At 29.5% G+C, this 26,554-nt stretch overlaps 1 protein-coding gene across 3 annotated transcripts in view; it reads right to left on the minus strand.

The window, feature by feature from the left end:
* Positions 1–705: 705 nt before the first annotated feature.
* The window catches only part of LOC129980934 (protocadherin-like wing polarity protein stan), a 529,937-nt gene continuing 504,088 nt past the window's right edge, over positions 706–26,554 (minus strand). For 2 of the 3 annotated variants that reach the window (XM_056091439.1, XM_056091437.1), the window contains 17 exons: positions 24,390–24,632; positions 23,006–23,123; positions 20,951–21,130; positions 19,491–19,623; positions 18,137–18,355; positions 15,582–15,735; positions 15,407–15,473; positions 15,238–15,304; positions 14,682–14,761; positions 13,515–13,683; positions 11,418–11,513; positions 11,068–11,308; positions 10,793–10,957; positions 9,984–10,040; positions 9,630–9,869; positions 5,456–5,648; positions 706–2,676 (listed from right to left, as the gene is read on the minus strand). In XM_056091439.1, coding sequence (XP_055947414.1) covers positions 2,652–2,676; positions 5,456–5,648; positions 9,630–9,869; positions 9,984–10,040; positions 10,793–10,957; positions 11,068–11,308; positions 11,418–11,513; positions 13,515–13,683; positions 14,682–14,761; positions 15,238–15,304; positions 15,407–15,473; positions 15,582–15,735; positions 18,137–18,355; positions 19,491–19,623; positions 20,951–21,130; positions 23,006–23,123; positions 24,390–24,632 — 2,447 coding nt within the window. In that variant the 3' untranslated portion in view covers positions 706–2,651. The remainder of the gene's footprint in view (positions 2,677–5,455; positions 5,649–9,629; positions 9,870–9,983; positions 10,041–10,792; positions 10,958–11,067; positions 11,309–11,417; positions 11,514–13,514; positions 13,684–14,681; positions 14,762–15,237; positions 15,305–15,406; positions 15,474–15,581; positions 15,736–18,136; positions 18,356–19,490; positions 19,624–20,950; positions 21,131–23,005; positions 23,124–24,389; positions 24,633–26,554) is intronic. The other variant, XM_056091438.1, reaches the window with a different exon arrangement.

Here is a 26,554-nt window from a genome sequence, read left to right on the forward strand (position 1 = left end):
GTACTCTAATAATATAGTCTCATTTTTTAACTACATACAATTGACGAAACAATAGTTCCCAAAGAGCATATTAGATTATGATCTTTAGTGATTTTTTGGGGGGCCATCAATCATTGTGATGTTATGATACACAAGCCCCAAAAAACCGAAAGTGTATTTTGAACGCTTTTTTTGCGGCTGAATTGGAAACAGAATTACAATTGCAGTCACAATATCCCATGTCAAATTTCATTTACCTATCTTGTTACGCTTTTTATACAGCTTGTATATATGCCAAAATACAACAGAGAAATGGTCAATCTCGAAAGGATTTCGTTTCAAATTGGTAAGTATCTAATATGTTACATAAGGTAAGATCTAATATGTTACAAAATTTAGTCCAACAAACTATATTCGCTATGTAGTCGAAGTGCTAACCTGTGTTAAGATAGCCGGACAGACACACTTTCTCTGGATGGATTTCGTTAAAAATTCTATATAAATTTACAAATTTTATTTAAAGTGTTTTTGAGACATTTTGTTCACAGATACAGATATTCCAAAACGTAGAGATTCGACAAAATCTGGCTTCAAATTACCTAAATACTTAAATAAAATATTTTCTCTTTATATTATAGAGGCAACACATTTAAAATCATTATTTCAGATATAAAACAAGTTAAAGTTAAAAGCGTACAAAGAAACAATATACAAAAACGACAACACTAAGAATATCCAACAGCTTTATTTACATCTCAAAAAATAAATGGAAAACAGAATTATGAGACATGGATAAGATCTGTGCGACAGAATGGTCCAAACAGAATGATCTTATTTACATCCTGTTCAAGACGTCCTTTGTTGAAATTATTCTACATTTATTTACAATGGAATGTTCTCAGTCTTAACAATGATACACATGAAAACACATATGGAATGTTAAAGCATTTATAAAAGGCACAATGATCATAAATTAAATTAGAAAAAGGAAGCAACAGATTTCTAAATTGATTGACAAATGCAGAGAGATCAATAAGTAGTCACACAGAAACACTGGTCATTTTAACTGGTTAAGTACACTTAGTTCTTTGGATTATTTATAATACTATTTATTAAACAGTTTTGATCCATTATCCCAGCCATTTATTTTCCTCTGCTGTGGATAAACGAGTAAGCAGCAATTAAGACTACTACATTTCTTTTAAAGAAAAAATGCAATCCGTTTTTTTTTCCTTTGCATTTTTTGTAAACGTAAATAATGTTGACAAAAATGTTAGTAAAAATCTATTCTCAAATAGCAATATTTTCCCTCAGAATTTGTAATAATAAATTCTAACTAAAAATGTGGGAAAAATTAGCCTCATTTAGAAATATTTAACTCATTTTTTAATAAATAATTTTAACTAAGAATTCTATTTAAATATGTTTGCTTTTTGAATGTTTCTTTTATTCAAAGAATTGTTAAAGAATTCTAACTATGCATATCAGTTAAAAAGTAACTTTGTTCGGGGATATTTCCCTCATTTTTCTTCATAAAGATATTTATTTATGGGTTAAAAGCAAATAAAATCGATAAATTAATTCATAAAACTGAATGAATTTGTACAATTGCTTTAAAAAAAATTTTTAAGTTGCTAAAATTTAGACAAACTAACAGATATTGCTATTCGAAACAAAAATATTTATTACACATATTTTCAATGAAAGCAACAATGATTTAAAATACAAATATTAAATACAACCACACACATTAAAATTTTCCTGAAATTTGCCTCAACATTTTACATCGTCAACAGCATGAAGCATATTTCGATTCCTAAATAAAAGTCAAGAAAATAGTGATAAATAATGATAAAATAATGAAACAAAAAAATGAATATTTCTACATTATAAATATATTTGGCACTGATTATGCACCTTTACAATGAAAATGAAATTAAAATTAATCCAGTAAAGCGGCAATACACCTAAACTATTTAATTACAGGGTGTTCCACAAGGTATGCAGCGTCTAATATTTTCAGATTCAGATAGAACACATTAAGACGAATATTTCAATGTATAACATGTGGGTAATTAGACTATGACGTCTTATTAGGGGACCCCAAGAGTTATGCATCAAAATTCTTATCCTGACGTGTTCTATCAGAATCTATAAATATTAAACCTGCATACCTTGTGGGACACCCTGTATATATAAATATATTGCGCGAAGACCTATTAGGATGTAGACATACAAAAGGGTGAGAAGATTAGTCAAACATTAACTTTTTTTAATACATTTAAAATATTTTTTTGAAATCTTATATTTATATCACAAAATTCAACATTTTATTTCGGTTTTTATATATAAAATACAATCTTTCTGCAGATTTTGATGCAAAGGGAATAGAAGAAAAGCATTCTAGCAAAATGTGAACTACATTAAATTAACAATGTTTATGTATTGAAGTCTGTCTCTAAATGTCACTACTAACATCTGCTTTCTAAAATGTTAAGATATTTCTCTCGTATGCAGAAAGCCCAGAGTTGCAGGAATGAATCTTTGAATTAAATTAAGTAGAATTAGTTAAATTCTATGATAAATATTTACAAGATGATAACTATCTCTCTTCCCATCTTCGTAGGTAGCGTCTTCAGAATGAATCAACAAGTTGCATGAGTCCGTTTATATCACACAGATGTTTCATTGCTTTCTCTGTAATTAGGAAAAGATTATTAATGCAAAAATTAATGCTTTTAAAATATGTTATTTAAAGAAATCAACTTCAAAATATTTGACAGCATATAACGAAAGAACAAAATTTATTTTAATAAATCAACGACGTTTAGTAGAAACAACCCTCACTAGATGTCGCTACTAATGAGCTCAATGAGAGAAGATATAAAAGAAAATTGTTTCTCCACTTCCATTATTCTCCAAATTGTCTTTCATACCACAATATTTAACTGATAATTATGTTTTTATTCTAAAATGGTATTTAATAAGGCCTAAACTTTCTACACATAAAACCAGAATTTATTATAAATATACAAATTACTGTCTTGATGTATTATTGCATTACCTGTCTTACTCTTCAAATATTAATTAGTAAGCCTCGTATTTTTGTTTTTCGAGTTCTAAAAATTATAATCGTATAAGTAGATATGGATTATTGGAAAAATAGACCAAAATTCCTTTTCCAATTATAGTTTGGAAAGCATTATTTATGAATCATTCTCGGCAACCGAGTATAAAGGCTTAATAATACTTAAGAACAGAATTCGCAAAATAGTTATGAATAATAGAAAAGAGAAAAAAATTATAAAAATTATTAATAAACAGAAAATACCAAGAGAATATCATCACTTTACAATTAACTATATTATTATCAAAATCCAAGAGGCATTTTAGCGGCGTATAAAAAAAGGGAAAAACTTAAATATATATTTTAAATTAAAAAGAATTTTTTAATAGAAAAATTCCCTTTAAAATTTGTAGTTATCACATTTTAGATAATATATATTAGTGATATTCAGTAATTTATTAGATGAAGCCAAACTGATTACAAAAATAAAAGTTAAAATTATATGTAAGGTAAAGATTTTATTTAAAAAAAACGCATTGTTTCAAGACATATAAAAATTAATTTACTTACAACATCTATTGAAATTCCAAGGAAAGCATGAAGGGAAAGAAATACCACAAAATATATCAATTTCTTATACAGCAATAAACAAACACACTTGAAACTGTTAAAACACCAAAGCTATCGTAACCACCACGGTATCACTGATATATACTCTATGTAATAGTTAAAATATTGTCGCAAAAGGAAGATCTGCATATAGTCAGTATGACTCAGAGGTAAAGTATGGAATACCAGCCAAGTCGTATTAATTTAAAGGTTGAATTTTAATTTGATTTTCTCATTATTCATTTGTTAATGTTCTAGAAGATTCTAGAACTTTCTATAAATTTCTTTATAATTCTAGTTTATTCTGTAAAGGTATAAATTCTGAGTTCCACAAGCAGTGGAGTGAATTCTTCGCCTGTATGTTACGAATTTCTTAAAATTAATAAACTTGATATAGTTTTACTTTGTGACTTGTTATTCTTTGCATCTTCGTGACAATATATTGTTGCCGATTTTGATAAAATATTCTTCGTCAATTATTAATTATTAGCTATATTATTGATATATGACTAGCGATATGCTAGACACTGCTCGGAATTAAATAATTTCGTATAAAGAATTTTTAATGTAAAAATTAATTTTGTATAAAGTATTATATTATATTACGCATAATCCTTTTATTACACCACAATTTTTGATTGAGTGTCCTTGTGTCTTGGTCATCTAAAGATGGAAGTTCCTTAGGCACCTTTAAATTGACATTTAAAATTAATTTGTAAAATTCCCGAAAATAGCTTTATAGTATAATCAGAATCTTACTACTACCATATTTCAAAATTAATTTTGTATAAAGTATTATATTATATTACGCATAATCCTTTTATTACACCACAATTTTTGATTGAGTGTCCTTGTGTCTTGGTCATCTAAAGATGGAAGTTCCTTAGGCACCTTTAAATTGACATTTAAAATTAATTTGTAAAATTCCCGAAAATAGCTTTATAGTATAATCCGAGTCTTACTACTACCGTATTTCAAAATTTTCTATGCTAAATTTTAAAAGAACTGAATAAAAAAAAACTTACTTGTCGTCTAAGATATGTGGGACATAGAGACATACATATACACATAGCTACAATGACTTATTTAAATTAAGGTGCGATTTGATTGCCTGGGCTATCTCCATTTAACTAAAACAAAGTTATTATACTATTTTGCTCGTTATGAGTATTATTAGGCTAAAATAGTTAAATAATATACTCATTAAAAATTATGGTAAATTTTAAAATGCTAATAAAATGCTAAAATTCATAATTGTGCGCAAGAAAGAGAAGACCAAAATCTAAGTTCCTTCAAAACATTCAGTCATAAAAGTATTGACCTTATTTATTCAGATTTAATTTGTTTTACATTTGTTTCATACATTTTATATTTGTTTGTGATATTACTTCTAAAATTTTCCATAATTACTAGTTGTTTACTTGCCATGACAAAATATCCCATCATTCCTAACATCTTAATTAACACTTAATTAATTAATTTTTTATTGGAATACTTTTAAGTTTAGTTATATTAACGTCCCGTTTTAAAGCAATACTAGGGCTATTTTGGGACGGACCTCATCATTTTGAACTTCGGTTAGATGATGAGGACGACACCTGACCTGGCAGCCCCCCCCCCCCTCTCCACATCACACCAGCGGGAGGGCGCTTGGCCAGGACGATTTAAAGTGCACCAAACCCGCTTACACGACGTTCTTCGATGGAATCGTTTCTCGAACCTGAAACCCATCGGTTCCGAAGCCGAGAACTTATCACCAGGCTACCACGGCGTGGAATACTTTTAAGAAAATATGCTTACTCTGATTCGGATGAAACCTCCGCCGCTGTAAGTTGAGGCAGAACCACCTTCTTTCCCTCGAGGGCAGAAGCCACATTAGTGTTGGTCTCTTTATTTTCTTCCGCTGACACGATATTCAGGTCATTGTTGACGCTCGACTGCAGACTGTCGCAGCGCTCGGGAACCGGCAACTGCTCGGGACTCGACACTTCATCTGGAAAAGTTTTTAAAATTTAGTTTATATCTATTGACATGACTGTGAACTGTGTAATGGTTACAGACATGTGAGCATGTCAATACATAAAGATAAAAAGAGTCCACTGTAGCACTGTCCCTTTTTGCAGTCTCATGCAAGGACAGTGCTACAGTGGAAAAGGGATTATATGCTCTTAATTATCCTCTTATATAAGAGGTTACTTTAATGATTTGAGAGACAGAAGGATAAACATTAATTTACAAAGATGCGAGTAGAATGATTTGAAAGCTATGCAGTTGATGGATAATTTTTATAGAAAAGTAATTGACAGTTACAGTTTCTGTCTGAAAAGTTGTCTAAAAATGTAATATATTTTGGAAAAAAATTTCAAAGAGAGAGAAAATATTTATGACTAACACTTTGACTGCCATATCATTCATATCAGCGTGACAGCAAAATTTCTCAATCTATGTAGAATTTGATGCGAGTAGAATAAGAGTATGTTTAGTTCATATCTCCATTTTCATACCTGATATCTAATTAGATATTTTCTTCTCTACTACATTAAAAGAGAGAAAATAAGTAAGCATTTTATTAGATAGTAGTCCGAATCACTTGCATCAATTATGGCAGCGAACGTGTTAAGTTCTATTCTAATAAAGCTGTCAATAATTACTAACAAGTTGTTACAATGTATGTTTTAAACGCAATATTAGCGTAACAGCAAAATTTCTCAATCAATGCAGAATTTGATGCGAGTAGAATAAGAGTATGTTTAGTTCATATCTCTTGGTTTTAACTTGTTGCTTAGCAGTGAATCATCTGTGATTCATAGCTGCTATCTAATTAAATATTTTCTTCTCTACTACATTAAAAGAGAGAAAATAAGTAAGAATTTTATTAGATAGTAGTCCGAATCACTTGCATCAATTATGGCAGCGAACGTGTTAAGTTCTATTCTAATAAAGCTGTCAATAATTACTAACAAGTTGTTACAATGTATGTTTTAAACGCAATATTAGCGTAACAGCAAAATTTCTCAATCAATGTAGAATTTGATTCGAGTAGAATAAGAGTATATTTAGTTCATATCTCTTGGTTTTAACTTGTTGCTTAGCAGTGAATCATCTGTGATTCATAGCTGCTATCTAATTAAATATTTTCTTCTCTACTACATTAAAAGAGAGAAAATAAGTAAGAATTTTATTAGATAGTAGTCCGAATCACTTGCATCAATTATGGCAGCGAACGTGTTAAGTTCTATTCTAATAAAGCTGTCAATAATTACTAACAAGTTGTTACAATGTATGTTTTAAACGCAATATTAGCGTAACAGCAAAATTTCTCAATCAATGCAGAATTTGATGCGAGTAGAATAAGAGTATGTTTAGTTCATATCTCTTGGTTTTAACTTGTTGCTTAGCAGTGAATCATCTGTGATTCATAGCTGCTATCTAATTAAATATTTTCTTCTCTACTACATTAAAAGAGAGAAAATAAGTAAGCATTTTATTAGATAGTAGTCCGAACCACTTGCATCAATTATGGCAGCGAACGTGTTAAGTTCTATTCTAATAAAGCTGTCAATAATTACTAACAAGTTGTTACAATGTATGTTTTAAACGCAATATTAGCGTAACAGCAAAATTTCTCAATCAATGTAGAATTTGATTCGAGTAGAATAAGAGTATATTTAGTTCATATCTCCTTTTTTTAACTTGTTGCTTAGCACGTGAATCACCTGTGACTCATACCTGCTATCTAATTAAATATTTTCTTCTCTACTACATTAAAAGAGAGAAAATAAGTAAGCAATTTATTAGATAATAGTCCGAATCGCATGCATCAATTATGGCAGCGAACGTGTTACGTTCTATTCTAATAAGGCTGTCAATAATTACTAACAAATTGTTATAATGTATGTAGTATTATGTTTTAAACGCAATATTAGCGTAACATCAAAATTTCTCAATCAATACAGAATTTGAATCGAGTAGAATAAGAGTATGTTTAGTTCATATCTCTTGGTTTTAACTTGTTGCTTAGCACGTGAATCATCTGTGATTCATAGCTGCTATCTAATTAAATATTTTCTTCTCTACTACATTAAAAGAGAGAAAACAAGTAAGAATTTTATTAGATAGTAGTCCGAATCACTTGCATCAATTATTGCAGCGAACGTGTTAAGTTCTATTCTAATAAAGCTGTCAATAATTACTAACAAGTTGTTACAATGTATGTTTTAAACGCAATATTAGCGTAACAGCAAAATTTCTCAATCAATGTAGAATTTGATTCGAGTAGAATAAGAGTATATTTAGTTCATATCTCCTTTTTTTAACTTGTTGCTTAGCACGTGAATCACCTGTGACTCATACCTGCTATCTAATTAAATATTTTCTTCTCTACTATATTAAAAGAGAGAAAATAAGTAAGCAATTTATTAGATAATAGTCCGAATCGCATGCATCAATTATGGCAGCGAACGTGTTACGTTCTATTCTAATAAGGCTGTCAATAATTACTAACAAATTGTTATAATGTATGTAGTATTATGTTTTAAACGCAATATTAGCGTAACATCAAAATTTCTCAATCAATGCAGAATTTGATTCGAGTAGAATAAGAGTATATTTAGTTCATATCTCCTTTTTTTAACTTGTTGCTTAGCACGTGAATCACCTGTGACTCATACCTGCTATCTAATTAAATATTTTCTTCTCTACTACATTAAAAGAGAGAAAATAAGTAAGCAATTTATTAGATAATAGTCCGAATCGCATGCATCAATTATGGCAGCGAACGTGTTACGTTCTATTCTAATAAGGCTGTCAATAATTACTAACAAATTGTTATAATGTATGTAGTATTATGTTTTAAACGCAATATTAGCGTAACATCAAAATTTCTCAATCAATGCAGAATTTGATTCGAGTAGAATAAGAGTATGTTTAGTTCATATCTCTTGGTTTTAACTTGCTGCTTAGCACGTGAATCATCTGTGATTCATAGCTGCTATCTAATTAAATATTTTCTTCTCTACTACATTAAAAGAGAGAAAATAAGTAAGAATTTTATTAGATAGTAGTCCGAATCACTTGCATCAATTATGGCAGCGAAAGTGTTAAGTTCTATTCTAATAAGACTGTCAATAATTAATAACAAGTTTTTACAATGTATGAAGTATTATGTTTTAAACGCAATATTAGCGTAACAGCAAAATTTCTCAATCAATGCAGAATTTGATGCGAGTAGAATAAGAGTATGTTTAGTTCATATCTCCTTGTTTTAACTTGTTGCTTAGCACATGAATCACCTGTGATTCATAGCTGCTATCTAATTAGATATTGTCTTCTCTACTACATTAAAAGAGAGAAAATAAGTAAGCATTTTATTAGATAGTAGTCCGAATCACTTGCATCAATTATGGCAGCGAACGTGTTAAGTTCTATTCTAATAAGACTGTCAATAATTACTAACAAGTTGCTACAATGTATGAAATATAATGTTTTAAACCCATCAAATACATATGAGTTAAAATACGGCATGGGTGAGGAGCGATAATTGGAAGAAAGATATAATACATTTTTTTTCTTGGTGTGCTCTAACCCAGAACTACTCGAAAATCGGTAAACCGGTCTTCGATATCGTAACAGATTATATACCGTGGTTGGGTTAGATGATAGAGAGGTATTTCCTTGGCTAATTTATATGCTTTTATTTCAAACAGATTAAAAATGTTTTGATCGAACCTTTTTTGAAATTTCTCAGAAAGGGAAGGAAGATATTTTCTAGGAAGGTAATCAACACCCATATATGAGAAGCATACCAATGTTCTAACTTAAGTGTCACTTAGATACTCCAAGAATGGTGCAATTTCCTTTTACTATGTTACTATGAATTCGAGTAGGTTAAGTAAGAACTCCCCAACTATCCTCAGAACTAAATATTGCTGGATATTAAATATTATTAATGCATTTTAATCTCTCGCATGCTTACCTAATAATTCTGGGGTGAAATTAGGGTCCAGGTAAGAGGACACGTCTTGCAAACGCTGTGCCCCCTTTTCTCGGCCTCTCCCCCAAGGTGCAATTGGCAGTCCGACTGTCAAACCCATTCCTTCGCAGGGCCCCACAGGTGTCGAAGGGAGAATGTTGCGGGGAAGACCCCATGAACTTGTGTAAGGGGTGTAGGGAGCGACGTTGCTCACAGGAGAAAGGTTGAAACCCTTCGAAGGAGCTAAATGAACAAAAAGATTGATTATGATTTGCAAAGTGAGATTATTTCAATAATGTGCATAAAATTTCATGCATGTTTTTCTTATGCCAAGAAGTCATATAATAAACAACTTACTTATATTGGTTCCATATAAGTTTGATTCAGCAGTTATATTGGGTTTTGGTGGCACTTCTGAAAATGAACAAACATATTTTGTATGAATAGTAATGTTGAAAAGAGTTATGAAAAATATTTATTTTAATGTTTTCAGACCACATTCATCATAATCACTAATTATCCATCTCAATTCGATAGTAAAGAGAACTTTAAATATCTTTAATAGAGCCTTATTCATATAAAAAGTATACTGGAAGAAAATATACTCTACTTTACTTTTAAAATATACTTTTTAAAAGTATACTGTTAAAAGTATACTTTATACTGAAAACGTTACCTTATACTTTTAGTTCTATGGAACATACTTCTATGGAAAAATTGGACTGCTATAGCTTTCGTTTGTGATAATAAACATAAAAACATAAATTTACAGAACTTCGCTTTTTTATAAATGTTTATGACTCATAAAACAAAAAAGTACACGAGTCCGACCTCATGATTTAATATACTGTTTATTCTTTAAAATAGCTTTTTAGATATAATGACACCAATTGTTATTAATACTCAATTCTGCAACAGTATAAAGTAATTTGACGTTTTAATAGAAAAATGTAAATATAAACAGTTTCCATTAATTTCCAGGCACAATGGAAAATTGACAAACTTTCAGCTTGCATTATTGGTTGGGCACTGAAAATCCTACTTTGATTCTCATGTGATTTTTATCTTGTCTATTGAAAGTATCCAAAATCTACCGCATTGTATAAAATTTTAATTTTTAAATTTCACAGACAAAACTTTCAGATTTGCAAACTAAGAACACTCACCAGGTGGTTTCTTCGCGGCCTTCTTTTTCCAGGTGTCCCCATTGTATTCATCCTCATCAGACGAATGACTGGAGGCCAAATCGAGTGATGCATGATCCAACGACAAGTCGCTCTCCGAGTCCGAGTCACGAGTCCTTTGTCGATTGATTTCGCCAGTGTCCGGATCTAACGAAATAATAGCAAATTAGGGTAATGGTTTTAAATGGAACAAGGTTCTAAAGTTTTAAGATTGAAAAAATGAAACATCCACAAATAAAAATGGATTCAATACTAACCGTCTACCACACGGTGCTTATGTCTGTGCCTTCCGTAAAGATATCCTTTCCTGGAAGACCTTCTTCTGGTGTCAGATCCAGCATGAGAGGTGGATGTAGAGGTATTCTTGAGGTGAGAGTCCGAACGGTATGGGCTACTCGATGTCTTTGTGGTAGAGCGACTTGTCGTTGAAGATGTCGAGATACCCATGTTGCGTTGAAGAACGTCGAATGACGAATTCTGGTACGCTAGGGCAGAACGCTGGAAAATATAGGAAGATTTAGAATCATAAGTAGCAGGAAATAGCAAAATGTAACGAAGAAATAGAGTTAGACCTCTTTATCCAATAATATCTTTATTTAATAATTACCGATACCACAGTGGTTCTGGTCCCACTTAAGCTTTCGTCATAAGGCACCTTCTTTCCCCTCATTCGAGCCCAAGTGTGCAAAAGTTGTTGCCTTACCTGTAATAGAAGCAGGAATTAATGAAAAATATCTTATTCAATGCATATATAGAGTAATTGTTGTAAATAAAACTTCAAGAACAGTCAAAACATTAACCAAGGAAATCGTCATTGCTTTCGATTGAATATCGTCTTTTATTATTGTCATCAAGCCAGGTTTCAGCTATTTCAACAATTTCCTTTTAATGAAAAATTTGAGAAAATACTATGAAAACATGATTGACCATTACCCAGAATAATGCAATCTCTGGGCACTGTATAAAGACAAAGATAATCTGAGAACATATTATAGCTTTTAATGCATTTAAAACTGTATTTTTCCAGAAAAAAGAGCTTTCTCGACCTACTTTTGAATTTTGTGATTTTCACATGATACTGCAGATCAACTTAAACATTTAAAAGAACAATAATTGCATCCTGAGAGTTAGGGAATCACAAGTCCGCGCGACTCACAAGTTACATTTTTATATTTGATTTTAAGTGGTGAGAAAAAGAAATAATTCTAAAAGTGATAATTAAATTTATTACATATATAATATTTTATAAGCATCAATCCAAAGAACAAGAAGCATAATTTAGCTTCATATAGTTTCAAATGTTGTTAATCTTTACACAAAACTTTAATTGTTTTTTCAGTTTTACATGTATCAGTCTAAATTAAGGAATTTAGAAATCCAGGAGAAATTGCTATAACATATTTTAAAAAATTATTTTTTGAAATAATTTTTTTAATTAAAATTAATGAAATAAATATATTATTTGTTGAATCGCAATTTTTTGCTCAAAACAATTTCCTTCTTGTTGAATATGAAAATTTGAAATTATATCAATTATTTATTAAACATAATACCCAAAATATAGTAGTTAATAAAATGTGAATTGCTGCAAGATGTAAGAAGAAAAAAAACGGGTAGTCGTCTTATCCTATGGGCTAATTATAAATTGTTTATCCTTGGGCTACAGCACTGATTATATTACAATTTTCAAACCAAGAAAAATGTAATTATAATTTTTTATTTGTTAATATTAATAAAATGATTAGAGCTTGTAATTGGGCAGCCATCGATCTTGTAACACTACACAAGCATGTATATCATTAAAAAAGTAATATATATATAAAAAAATTAAGTAAATTCCTACTTAGATCAACAAAATTTTTTTTATTTTAGTGACTTTTTATTAAATAATTACATATATATGACAGAATTACAATATTAAGTGGCAAAATAGAGCTTGGCGATAAACTTAGTGACCATTTGGCGACATGGTGACAGATTTGGTGACTTTGGCAACCAAATAGAAATTAATGGACAAATTTAATTAATTAATTAATATTTGGAAAAAACTGTATTAACATCAAGTGCCATCCACTACAAGTTTAAAAAAATGTATTTGAACTTGAGTGGATGAATAAAAAGTATTTTATTAACGACTGAAAATTTGAACAAGATATATATATATATATATATACAGAGAGAGAGAGCAGGAGCTAATAGTAGGAATTGAAAAATTGCGCATACTGACACAAACAAAGAAATTTTTAATGTAGAGTGTAGAGTATTAATCTACATCGTCAATGAAAATATGAGTAGTTGTGCCATGATATTAAACTTAATCCTTAATTACTGAGCAGGATTAATAATTAAAGAATATAGACATTCAAATTCATAATTAGCTATAATTGGGAATATTATATTATTCAATATTCAACAATATTGCGAACACTGTTTAATGTTTAATGTTATTATATTATTCAGGCTCAACAATATTGCGAACATTGTTTAATGCTATTATATTATTCATGCTTAACAATATTGCGAACATTGTTTAATGTTTAATGTTATATTATATTATCCATGCTCAACAATATTGTCTATGTGTGATACTTGGGCCAAGGGAGCTCATGTGTGTTCAAATGGCTCTATAAATGTACATGGAATTAAAAAGTAAAACATATTTTTCGTATTTAAAATCTTGGTGTGTCTTTACAATATAACTCACCTTCTTATTTATTATACAATAACCGACGAAAATATAAATTCCGGTAATGCAGGAAAATAACGAGAAGATGAAATGTAAAACTTCTAAGGATTCGTTCACTGAGAGAATGGCAAGAACCCAGGTTGCTCCTAGAAGGGGTAAGAGAACAATTCCAAGCCACAATACGGTCCTAAAATAAATATAAAAACAGTTTTTAAAAATACAAATGTATTAACTCTTTACACTCGGAAAAGTAATCCAATGCATGATTATTCACCCAATAATTTATTGTTTATTGTTCCGAAAAATAGATATACATAATTAATTTTAAGTTAAATTCCCCTAAAGAAATTAAATCTACATATTTTTACCATTCTGTATGTTCATTTCAACTATCAAAAGTGAAAAATAAATAAATAAAAAGTTAAAATGATGCAGCGTCTTGAAAGGTGAGTGATGCGCACCAATGGGTTAAAAAATATACTGATTTTTTAAAAGTCCAAAATGTTTATCAGTATAATAAAAAGTTGATTATTATTTTTTAATTGTTTTCTACCTTTTAATTTTTAATTCATTATAAATACAATTGAATACTTCGTAATTAACATTTTTCGCAAATTGAATGCCAGTAATGTATTCAAAATTCAATTATAATAATTAACTGATAATAAATTTCTCAATATATCGAAATAGGTTTTGTGAGTGAAAAATTTCTTATAAAATTCAATCTTTATATTCATGAAACAAAATAAAATTAATTGAAGTGTGTTAAAATCATTCACATATAACCGAAAATAAATTGTTATGAATATCAAAAATCATTCACATATAACCGAAAATAAATTGTTATGAATATCAAAAATCATTCACAAAGAACCGAAAATAAATTGTTATGAATATCAAAAATCATTCACAAAGAACCGAAAATAAATTGTTATGAATATCAAAAATCATTCACATCTAACCGAAAATAAATTGTTATGAATATCAAAAAGTTTGATTTTGCTAATATTTATAATAATGTAATAATTTCAAATTATTAAACAAAAGAAATACATTTTGATTTAGTAATAAACTAATCAATAAATTACAAAGGAATCAATATTTCAATTTTATGTTTAAAATAATTATTTTTACACACTGAATTTTTTTTTATTAAATAACCATTTCCTGAAAGAAAATACTTACCTCAAATTTCCGAAATCCATAATGGTGTCTTTAATCTGCACACTTGCTCTGATGGCCATTGCAAATACTCCGAGATTCAACTGAACAATTTACAAAATAAATATAATGAGTTGAATACTATTATATGTAACCATAACAAAAAGTTATAATTGCAAAATACAACATTATGTATTTAATTCGTTTTATTTAAAATTTTTGTTTACATATGTTTTAAAATTTACTTAAATTTGTGGAATGATCAGTATTAAGTACAGGATAAATATTTATATGAGAACAAAAGCATTTTTTTAGCAACAAAAGAAATATTTGATAGAAAATTTGAAGTTAAGTGTTATGAAATTACAAGTTAAAAAAAATAAAAATGGTTAAAAAGGTGTCAGACTTTAAAATCAAAGTATCAGTCACTAATTATAATCTTTAAGGCAAATAATAATATATTAATAATTAGAACATTATCTATTATTTTCACGCACTAATATTTTTTTTACTTATTATATTTGATCAGAAACATACTAAGAATAACTAAACATCAACATAAAGATAATAGAGTACTTACCAAAACAACAAAACATATAGGACCAACAAGACTCCAAACAACACTTTCATATATAGAAAGCCAACAACTGAAAAACAAAATTTAATTAGTTGATATATTATTTAAAAAACATATTTAATCCACTTAAACTTGTTTCAAATATTATGTCAGTGAATGATTTTATACTTACAAAAAGTAATTGCCATATTGATCAGCTCTGACGCCTACAGATAAGCCAACAACAATAGCGGGTGCACCTGAAAAGATAAAGCAATAAATTTTTTTAAAAAAATTAAAAAGATGTCTTTTGTTTGCATTCTAATTTAGCAAAAACTGTTAATCAATAAAATTTTATATATTCTTACCGTAGCCAATGGAATAGTAAAATCTCATCTGTCCATGGTTGATGTCTCTCATTTCGGTCAACATGCGATATAAATGAACCGCTTCCAAAAACATCCAAGAAAACACGCAGAGGAACATGTAGTGTAACATGATAGCCATTACTTTGCACGGAAACTGAAAAGAATAAAAGCAATATTTTAATTAAAAATTAAATGAAATTCACACTGAGTGACAAGAGTTTATTACTAAATTTAAAACTATCAGGAAAATATAGTAAATAATTATAATATATTAATATTATATTATATATATTATAATATAGGAGACCGTTATAGTAATTTATTATATTAGAAGAATATATATATTATACTTAAGACTATTATAATTATTATTAATTATATACTGTAATTAATAATCCAGTTTACAAATCGAAATTATTATTCGTAGAAAAATTAAATATCGAAATAAAGTAATAACTTAAAAGCGATTCATGTTCCTAGAATATTCATTTCATACGGATTAATTATCTAAACCTTTACATTCATTAGTCATTTGTATCCTTGCTATGTTGTCACATGAATATGTAAATGTAATACGAGCGTATGTGAGGTCATATATTAATTATTAAAAATAATCCAATGTAGGACATTCCAGATTCAATACCGATCCTGAACAGGTTAAGAGAAAATGACAGCAAGGTACTTAGTAATTGTTAGAGTAAAATTTTCATTAAAAACGAATGCGATATTTCCTATTTTGATTTAAAGAAGAAAACAGGATTTAAGGGAAAGCTACAAAACTGAACTGTAAGAAAATACTGAATCTATCGCTATCATAGGAATCATGTTTTAAAATTTGAATTACAAAATCTTGAAATCGATGCTAATGATGAAAAATTTTGAAGGAAATAGAAAAAAAGCGAAAATGTTTAGTATAATCGGCAAGATATTAAAAATATGTTTATGTTCTGTAGAAATGCTTTAACTAACGAACTAAATAAAACTAAAGAAATGACAAAAAGAGGATTTTAAATTTGCTTTCTTTGGCAGACACACACACATACAAAAAGACCACATTCATTTTACTAAAAATACGAGATATTTAACTATAACTAATAGAAGCATTTAAAAATATTAGTGTTTACATGTAAATCGCCATCATATAAATACATCGAATCAAAAATATTATAGTCACAAATAACCGAATGGCATCCTGTGTCCGGTTCCTATAACACTAAGTTATCTAACCAGTTGGATGAGCACAAGATGGAAGGAAGAATAAAAAAGAAAGAAAATGTTAAAAGAAAGAGACGACAAAACATCCAGGGATCTCCAGGGAGAATCCTATTGTGTCAATTCATACACGACGGTATTCAATTTTTGGTGAAGTAATAACTAAATGGAGAGAACAGGAATACTTAAACAAATGATAACTATGGGTTGAACTTATAGGGAAATGAGATTACTAACTGAAAAAAAATGATAAATTACATTGTGAACATCTGTATGACATATATAAGCATATAAACAAACATTGTAGAGACAGAATTCTGTAGCGTCTATCTGGGTCTTTTTTTTTTCTTCGTGAGAACTACATTTTAAACATAAAACCTTGATAACCATAAAACATAAAACCTTGCCTTTATTAACAAATTAATGAATTATTTCACAAAATATGCAGTTCAAGTCTTTACTCAAAATCTATAAGACTTTAATTTATAGTCCTGCCTACAATCTGTAACATATTACTGACTTTATCTCAAAAGATATCAGAAATATTTTGAAAGATACCAAGCATGTAGCAGAAAACCACAGCGGTTACATAGATGAAGGTGACAACATCCTTAAAACTGCTCATTTGGGAGCGGTGCACCAAAGCCTTAAATGAATACGGAAATAGCCAATCAGTGATACAGATCAGTGAATCAGAGAAACGGTAATGGATATGGAACAGATCAGTGAAACGGAAATAGCCAATCAGTGAACAGTGTACAATCCAAATTGGATAAAGCAAGCGATCATGTCGACTAAAGTATAGGACCAACATGGCGAGTCTAGTTTTGTTCATATGCCACATTTTAATGTAGATAAGTATCATGGCTATATTAAACGAATGATTAACATGTTAAAGTAGTATTTTGGTTGAAAAGACGTTAAGGTCTCTTGTTTATCTAAAAGTTCCAACAAAACTCTTTACAGGCCCCCAAAAACACTCGTCCGTTCTGACTATCAGGCATGAGGTATGATTCTACTTAAAGTCTTGCATGCTTCCCAGACAAGCAATTACCAATCGTAGCATCACAAGTTTTCAATAACATACACAACAAGGAAATAATATTTCCATGTCAACATATCTATGAATTCCTACTAATTTTTCTCACTTGACCAATCATACTTTGAAACATGTAAGATAAAAGTACAATATATGTGGAAAAGTACAATATATTCAACAAGGAAATAATATTTCCATACCAACATGCCTACAACTCCAACTCATTTTCCCCATTTGACCAATTATACTTTGAAGCATATGAGATGGGGTGCAATATATAATATTAAGGCGGAATGCCACTTACTTCTCTCTGTACCAAGGGTCTCCTGAGCTTGAGGGCGATAAGGAAGAGCAGCTGTGCCAGGAAGATGCAGGCGACCAGGTTCTTGTGAATGTTGTTGCTGTTGGTCTGCGGGCCGCGCAGCAGACAGAAGATGAGGAAGGCAGCGAGAAGCATCAGTAACGAGATGACAATACCCAAATAAGATACAACGTCTTGGGCTGTCGATTCTTCCATAAAATACTGAAGAACAGCAAAAAATTTTGTAATTGTAATAAAATGAATAATCAGAAGCTTTCAAAACACTTTAAATATTACAAGGTAGCAGTAGCAATACCTGATTCAGTATGCAAACAAATAATACGATATTAAGCACAAAAAATATCTTCTTGAACGATTGTTGAAGTTATGGGAATCCGTGCGATATGGTTCTTAACACTTTCTACCGCGATATCGGGGACGAAAGAATGCAAGTCTCCCCCCCCCCAAAAAAAAAAAAATCTTAAAAACCCAATGATTGAGTTTGAAACTACTATATTCGCTCAACTGTTATGTTCAGGTTTTCTCGGAGGTCATTGCTGTTACGTGTGAAGGTCCATCGTGCTGGAATCTCTTACACTCAGAAGAGAATTCGAGAATTCTTTTTCTTAATCTGATTCTAGTTCATTTGATTAAAATCAAATTTGGAATTATTCTGAGGATTTCCAAAAGTTGGCTCTTAAGATTTTGTGTCATGGTACTGGTTAAAAAAATCTAAGGCCGAATCTATATTACACCAAATTGAATTTTGAAGGCTTAATTAACCATATTCATCATCACTCTTGTACTAAAAACACTTTTCTTCAGAAAAATAGAAACTGTAATTAATAATTTTCTGAGTACAAAATCAAATCTCTGTTAACAGTCTATATGATAAATTTAATTATTATTCAATTATCAGGGTATTTTGTTATTCAATAGTTATACTTCGAATTTCAATTACTTTTGAATGTTTAATTTTGCATGCTTTTTATGGCACGATGACCATTATTTGACCATGCTGCTTTAAATATAAATAAATATTTAGTATTTTTAAAGATCTAATTATGTGTCAGCAATTCAATGAAGGAAAACATATTCCACTTAACTAATCAATATATTTTTTTAATTTGTATAAAATAGTACCATATATATGTTGTAAGTCTAGTTTAAACATATAATATGGGAAATAGCAAAGAACGTATTCATGATTAGATATAAAATGCATCAAACCAGTACATACTACACACCTTAAGTGAAATAACGAATCAAATAATTTAACTACTAACATAACGATGGTAACCTAATTCATACTAATTTTCAAATTGATAACTAATCGTGCAATTTCTTGAGTTCTTACTTCCTTATCAGTGATATCCATCAGCACTCCGAATGTGGAAAGATGAGAGCAGGAACAGTTGATGTAGGGCTGAGCACTCATAAAATTGGCCCCGAGGGTGACGCAACCGTCCGTGGACCACTTGCCTCTAGATCTACGCATTAATGAATAAATTTTTATTAAATAATGCATATTATTGTTATTATTATTATTATTTATGCATATTATTTTTTTTTCTCTAAATAATATTTATAGAAAAACATATATGTCGGACTAAATGAACATATGAGTGAACAAATTTTTATTAAATAAAGCGCATTATTGTTATTTTATTATTATTTATGCACATTATTATTTTTCTATAAAGTTTATTTATAGAAAAAAACATATCTATTTCAGGTATTTTTTTAAACTTTTTACTATGTCCACTAAAAATTTCATTTTTTTTTTCTTTCTGTAAAGATTTTGGATTAATTTTTGATGTAATTCATATTTAAAAATAATGACAAATCATGATTTTTTTTTCTAAATTTAGTCTCGCTTCTTAAAAAATTCTTATCTTATCTTTTTAGTTATTTTTTATCTTTCTCTAACAATATTTTTCGGTGAAAAATAGATCGGAATTCTTCGTCTTTTGGCAGATATAATGTAGATATTACACAAAATAAAATTTAAAAAAAGAGACACTTTGTCTAGTGTGAACACCCGGCAGAATTTAGGGATTTAATTAAATAAATCATTTTGTACTATATACTATTTAAAAAAAATATGAATTTCTAAGTAAAGTATTTTGGCCTTGTAGAATTATTTTGATATAAATTAGCCACTTTAGTGTTTTTTTAAATGTCCTTTAAAGTTTAAAGAAAAGAAAAAAACTATAAAATTTTGTTGCGATTATAACAACTGAAAACCTTGAAGTATCTAGATCTACCTTGCCAATGTGGATAAATTAAAAATCTTTATATATATATATTGGCGATTGAATGATTTGACAAAGAACAGAACAGAGATTTCTATGTAAGTTATGATACAACTAAACAAAAAGTCAATGGGTGATAAAGACCCGACAAAGAGTTGACCATTTGTTGGTATATACTTTCAAAAATAGGTAAGCGCAATATTTCAAAATTCAGTGACTTAAACATATCAAATTTGATATGGGATTTTGTGACTAGTAGTGTTTTTGTGTCAAATTTTGGTTTGAGTCGACTGAGAATAACGTATCTAAAACACAAATTAGATTTTTTTGCTACTACTTACGCATACCAGAGTTTAATCACCAAATAACTCGCCAAGGATGACATAATAAATTAAGTAAAAATGAAAAATTCAGGCCAAGAGTTTATATTCCATAACTATGTATTCCAATGCCATGTAAGGAGTTCACAGACATGATAAGTTTATTACGGAGTATAAAGAAAGTTTAGATCAAACCTGCTAGTTTCTTTATTGACTGAATAAATAAACTCGGGACAACTTACCCTTGCGAGTAATCCCAGTAAGCACATTGTGGGCTGGAATGATCCGAGACATCATTAATCTTGAATTTGAAACGCACATTAGGAGAATTTTTTTCCTGCGTCGTTGAACTTGAATTAACCGGTTGTGTTACAAGACTCATCATGGGCGTATTGGACGAGAGCATAATACCAAACCTTTGTCTAAAAGAAAGAATTTAAGAAATATGTAAGAATTAAAAAAAAAAATTTTAATTTATATAGATGCATTCATGTAAAGACGTAATAATACGTTGTTATATGGAATTTCTCAAGAAACTGTAGACTGAATTAAAAATGAGTAATATTATATTTATTATCATTAAAACAACTGAAATCGAACGTTTTAAATCGTTTTAAACAAATATGATATTGGTCCTACCGGATTCGTGCGTTGTCTATTTTCTCGGAGAGTCAATGTTTTTTTACAGTGTAATTATAAAGTGTACATTAAGCAATACTGATGGTATGGCTTAAAATTTATTATGTAAAAGTGCTAGTTTTAAAAACAGCTGAAAGAGAGATCGAATTTTTTTAAAACTCGGCTTCACTTAATATTATACACTTCGACCAATCATTGAGCACAATGATTGGTCACTTCTTATTTTTAGTTTTTAGAGTTTTTAAAAGTCATTGCATATCATTCATAAATATAGACTATATCTTTAAATTGCTCTGTATCATTATACAAATTGCATTGATATAAAACCTTGTAGTCACCAAAAAACAGGACCTCGAGATTTTGATGAAAGTATACTTTTCAAACTTCTCCGAGTTTTAACATACATTTTTGGAATTAAGGCTATCTCAATAAGATAACTTTTAGCACTATATTTAAAGATTTCTATCAAAATTTGCACAAAATACATCAAAAATATATTTATTTTTACATAATCATATGAATAAGAAAACTAAGAAACGTAAAGAGAAGAGACGAAATATTTATCACCAGAATTAATAGAAAGCGTATTAAATTTTGGACCACATTTGTCAACGTGACAGCCATTTGTTGATCTGTATAATAACGTGTTTGTGAGAACGATAACTCAAAAATGGAAAGGGTTTAGATAAATAAATTTTGGTATGCGATCTTTTAGTTAGTATAACAGATCGTATTATTTTGGAACTAACCAATGGGGAGAAATGCGTCCAAAATGCATACTTAATTTTCTTCATTATATAATAAAGCATAAAACGCATGATGTTACATTGTTACTCACGGACTCTGAGGGGAAGTTACACTTGCGGACCGTCGTGACCTTTACACTAACCTCAAGCGTATCATATGTTCAAGAGATACAAAGGAGGAAGGTTCTGGATTATCTAATTTCACAAGAAAATTGGAAGAAGAACATTTCCCCTAGTTTTAACTGATCTTTTCACTGCCGTGACCTTTACACTAACCCCAAGCCTATCATATGTTCAGAGATGCAAAGGAGGAAGGTGCTGGATTATCTAATTTCACAAGAAAATTGGAAGAAGAACATTTCCCCTAGTTTTAGCTGATCTTTTCACTGCCGTGACCTTTACACTAGCCCCATGCCTATCATATGTTCAGAGATGCAAAGGAGGAAAGTGCTGAATTATCTAATTATACAGGAAAATCAACGGAAGAACACGTCCCCGGGTTTTAGCTGATCTTTTTATTGCCTTGACCTTTACACAAACCCCAAGCCTATCATATATTCAGGAGATGCAAAGGAGGAAGGTGCTGGATTATCTAATTACACAAGAAAATCGACGGAAGAACACTTTTTCTGATTTTAGCTAATCTTTTCACGACAACTAGTTTTAAATTTGAGCTTTAATCTTTTACATTTTTTACAGGTTTAATTTATACAATCTTTCTAGATTTAAATGTCATCAGTTTGATGATCAATAACTGTTCGTCCACCATACATTCCAAATAAACTAAGCAATGACTTGAAAACATTTCATCATAAAAATTCAAGACAAAAATATAAATTTCTTCAGATTCATGCAATAAACCACTTTTTAAATGAATACTTTGAACCTGTAGGTGATGTTATCAATACTTACCTCACGGACAAGTCATAAATATGCGGTAGCATTTGTCCAACAGTAGGATAAATAGCGTAAGCAACGATTGCTGCTTCTTTCGGAATCTGCATCCCTTTTTGTTTTAGGGTTTTCACATCTGAAAAGGGAAAAAAAATTCTTTATGCTTTAATGTTGACAAACCATTTGTGCGACCCATTGGCTCGCCATGAGTACTGAAAGAACGTGAATGCATTTTCAATTAGATGTACTTTATGTTATGATGCAACATATTATTAGGTGCATGCATGAATTTTAATCAGCGACATCTATTGGTAAACATGCGAAGTATCTATATAAACGACCATGGTTTTCGGTTTTACCAATTTACTATTCCTTTATTGTTATCATTTTGAAAGTTTTCATTTAGTAATATTGACCAATCATGGAACGCTCCAAATTACAATTTCGACATTCATTGCTCTTTTGTTTGATTTGAAGAAATCCGCTGCCAAAGCCCATCAGACACTTTTAGAAACTTATGAAGAAGCTGCTCCGTCATATCCCAATTGTCAGTTTTGGTTTCAACGATTTAAGAGTGATGATTTCCATGTCAATGACAAAGAATGGCCTGGAGGACCAAAAAAAATTCGAAGACAATCAGTTGCAAAACTTACTGGACGAAAATAGGAAAAAGTTGTAGAAAATGATAGAAAATATTTTGACTGATTTATATAAATTGTACCAATTTTTCTCAATAAAGGCATTTTTAAAGTGAAAAAATGATCAAAATACATGCAAGCATCTAATATAATATGCTTAAATGGAGAAATTTCATTAATGAAACATTTTATAATGCATACTTTTTTTTTTTTTTTTTTTTTTACTTTTCGTTCCTTTCTGTTAACAATTTTTAAATATTCCATATTTGTCGCCAATTTAGATAGATAAGAATTTTGCACTAAAAGTATGAATTTTTTAATATTGTTGACAACTATTGATGAAAATATTACGTGAACAGTTAGTAAAGAACTTATTGAAAGATTTAGTACCAAAATGTTTCAAATACAAACATTTCTAGTTATACATTCTTTCTTTTTTTTTTTTGCCAAATGTGGCATTTCATATTTGTAATATTTATTCTATTTAAAGTATTGCACAAACATATTTCTGCTAAAATAATCAATTTTTATACGTATGGAGTTATATGCATTATGATATTATGGAGTTATATGTATTATGGTATTATATGTATTTTTTATATGAATGTTATTTTTTATATGTATATGTATGGTATAACACGTGTAATAGCTCAAATTTTTAGAATAATTTTACTCACTGAACATCCAGCATACAAAAAATAACAGCAAACATAAATAGAAAGTAAATGAACCATCAGAAAATTCATAAAATTCAGCATTCTTACCTTCGATTGACTTGATATTGAGAATTTTAAGAGGAATAAATGCTCTCGTAATATCATCAGTAAACTTCTTGCACTTGGGGAAATTGTTGTATTTCGGTATGAGAACAGAAGGCCCATCGTCAGGATCACTTGCGTCCACGAACTGTGATTTTTCTGGTGTTGTAGATGCGTTATGTGCAGCGCGTTCTGAGCCAGGTGGATATGACCAAAGCTCAGAAGAGGAAACGGTATCCAGACCAAAAACTATAAAGAAAGCAATGACATCTTATTTTTTATTTTAATTTAATATCAATATAAAAAAAATGTTAGAATGTAATAACAAAACATTAGTGGATCATCTCACTTTCAAAAAAGTTGATATCAGCATATATATAAAACTAGTCACTTTCTCGCATGCTCTCTCATAAAAATGTCATCCCTGAGAGTACCTAACATGGCATTGGCGTACAATAGTTACAAAATATTTACTTTTGGCGGGGATTTAGCATTTTTACTGAATCTATCGTATGATCCTTGGCGAGACTTTTGGCGATTAATCTGTGGCATGCTGTTAATAATATCCCAAAACCAAATTTGTGTTTTAGACACGTTTCTCGCAACCGATTGAAATCAAAATTTGGCAAAAAACGCATTTGTAGTTACAAAATCCCGTACCAAATTTCAAATATTTATTTCACTTTATTTTTGAGTTATGATAAAGTACAGACAGGCAGCCGGTCAATTCCTTGATGGATTTGGTTCAAAGTTTGATAGGTGTTTACACTACAGATGTTAAATTTATGCACCAAATTTCATCTAACTAGCTCTCTTCGTTCTGTAATTATCATGTTAATTTATATTCTGGTACCCGGATAGACAAACTTCATCCGATCAGAATTTACTCATAATCTGATAGAAATCTGCAAATTTGGTGTAAAGACCGTATGCCAAATTTCAACCATCTAGGTCAAAAAGTTTTTGAGTTATCTTCGTCACAAATAGACACATTTTTTTTTAAGAATATGATTTTTGAACTCAGGATTTGAACTCAGGAAACTTAAAGATTCGTCAAACTTTTGAATTCGAATTTTTCTGACGATTACTATACTTTCTATATACTACGTATACGAGGAAGTAAAAATTAAAAGTTTAAATTTAAAAGTAATTTTGGATGTGGTAAACAATTACAAAGACTTCCTTTAATACTATATAAATAAGCAAATGCAAAGTTAATCACAACTGTTGACTTGAAGTCAATTAATCAAATTTTTTTTAGAAAAAAAGTGTCACATTGATCAGCAAGACAGTTTATAAACTTAAAATTCTAAGAGCAATGACCTAAATTTTAAACTTTTTTTTTAAATTTTGGATTGATAAATTCGTATACCGGCTGCATTAAATCCGATTAAAGCATTCAATTATCTTGAAAAACCAAAAAGGAAAGATTTTGAGAAGCTCCTAAATAACTGCCAACTTGATAATCCTGCCATGACAGTATCCTGACTTTTAGTAATAGTTTGCAGAGATGTAGCATTAATACAAACATTTGTATAAAAGGATTATACGATTATTGAAGAATTCATCTCATTTTCTTCAAATAGTCCTAAAGATTTTTTTTGTTATTAAAGCTCTCGTATTATTTACTTTTTCATTCAGATTGCAAATCAGTGATTACATAGAGATTTGAGATCACCCCAAATTAACTTTCCCATTAAAGTTTTAGCCAATAAAAACAATAATCTTTCCACGCGAAAAACAACTCAAATGTCTTTCTGATATTTTAATCACGCATTATTTGTTTTGATGCCTTATCCTGATTAATAATTATAGAAGTCAATTAATATATATTTAAGAAATAAGCTGCCAGTTTCAGAATAATTAATCAGCGAAATACAAATTTATGAGTCCCAAATAGTGATAGTTTTAATGAAAATACTTGCCCTTCATAATTGCATAAAGAATAAAAGGGAAATTTATATGAATAATTACCCAGAATTATGAGTTTCGCAGGCAATTTTAGATATAATGGCATCATCCACATGAATAAAGACTTAATAGGTTTAAGTTGATTAAAAAAATGGCAAAAACGAAGAATAAAAATTAAGTTTGAATAAAAATAAGGTTAACTATTATTATGCGGAATTCATTAATCATAGTAATTAATAGTTTATAAATGCAAATGATGT

Source organism: Argiope bruennichi, chromosome 8 (genome assembly GCF_947563725.1).
Source record: "Argiope bruennichi chromosome 8, qqArgBrue1.1, whole genome shotgun sequence".
Taxonomy (NCBI): domain Eukaryota; kingdom Metazoa; phylum Arthropoda; class Arachnida; order Araneae; family Araneidae; genus Argiope; species Argiope bruennichi.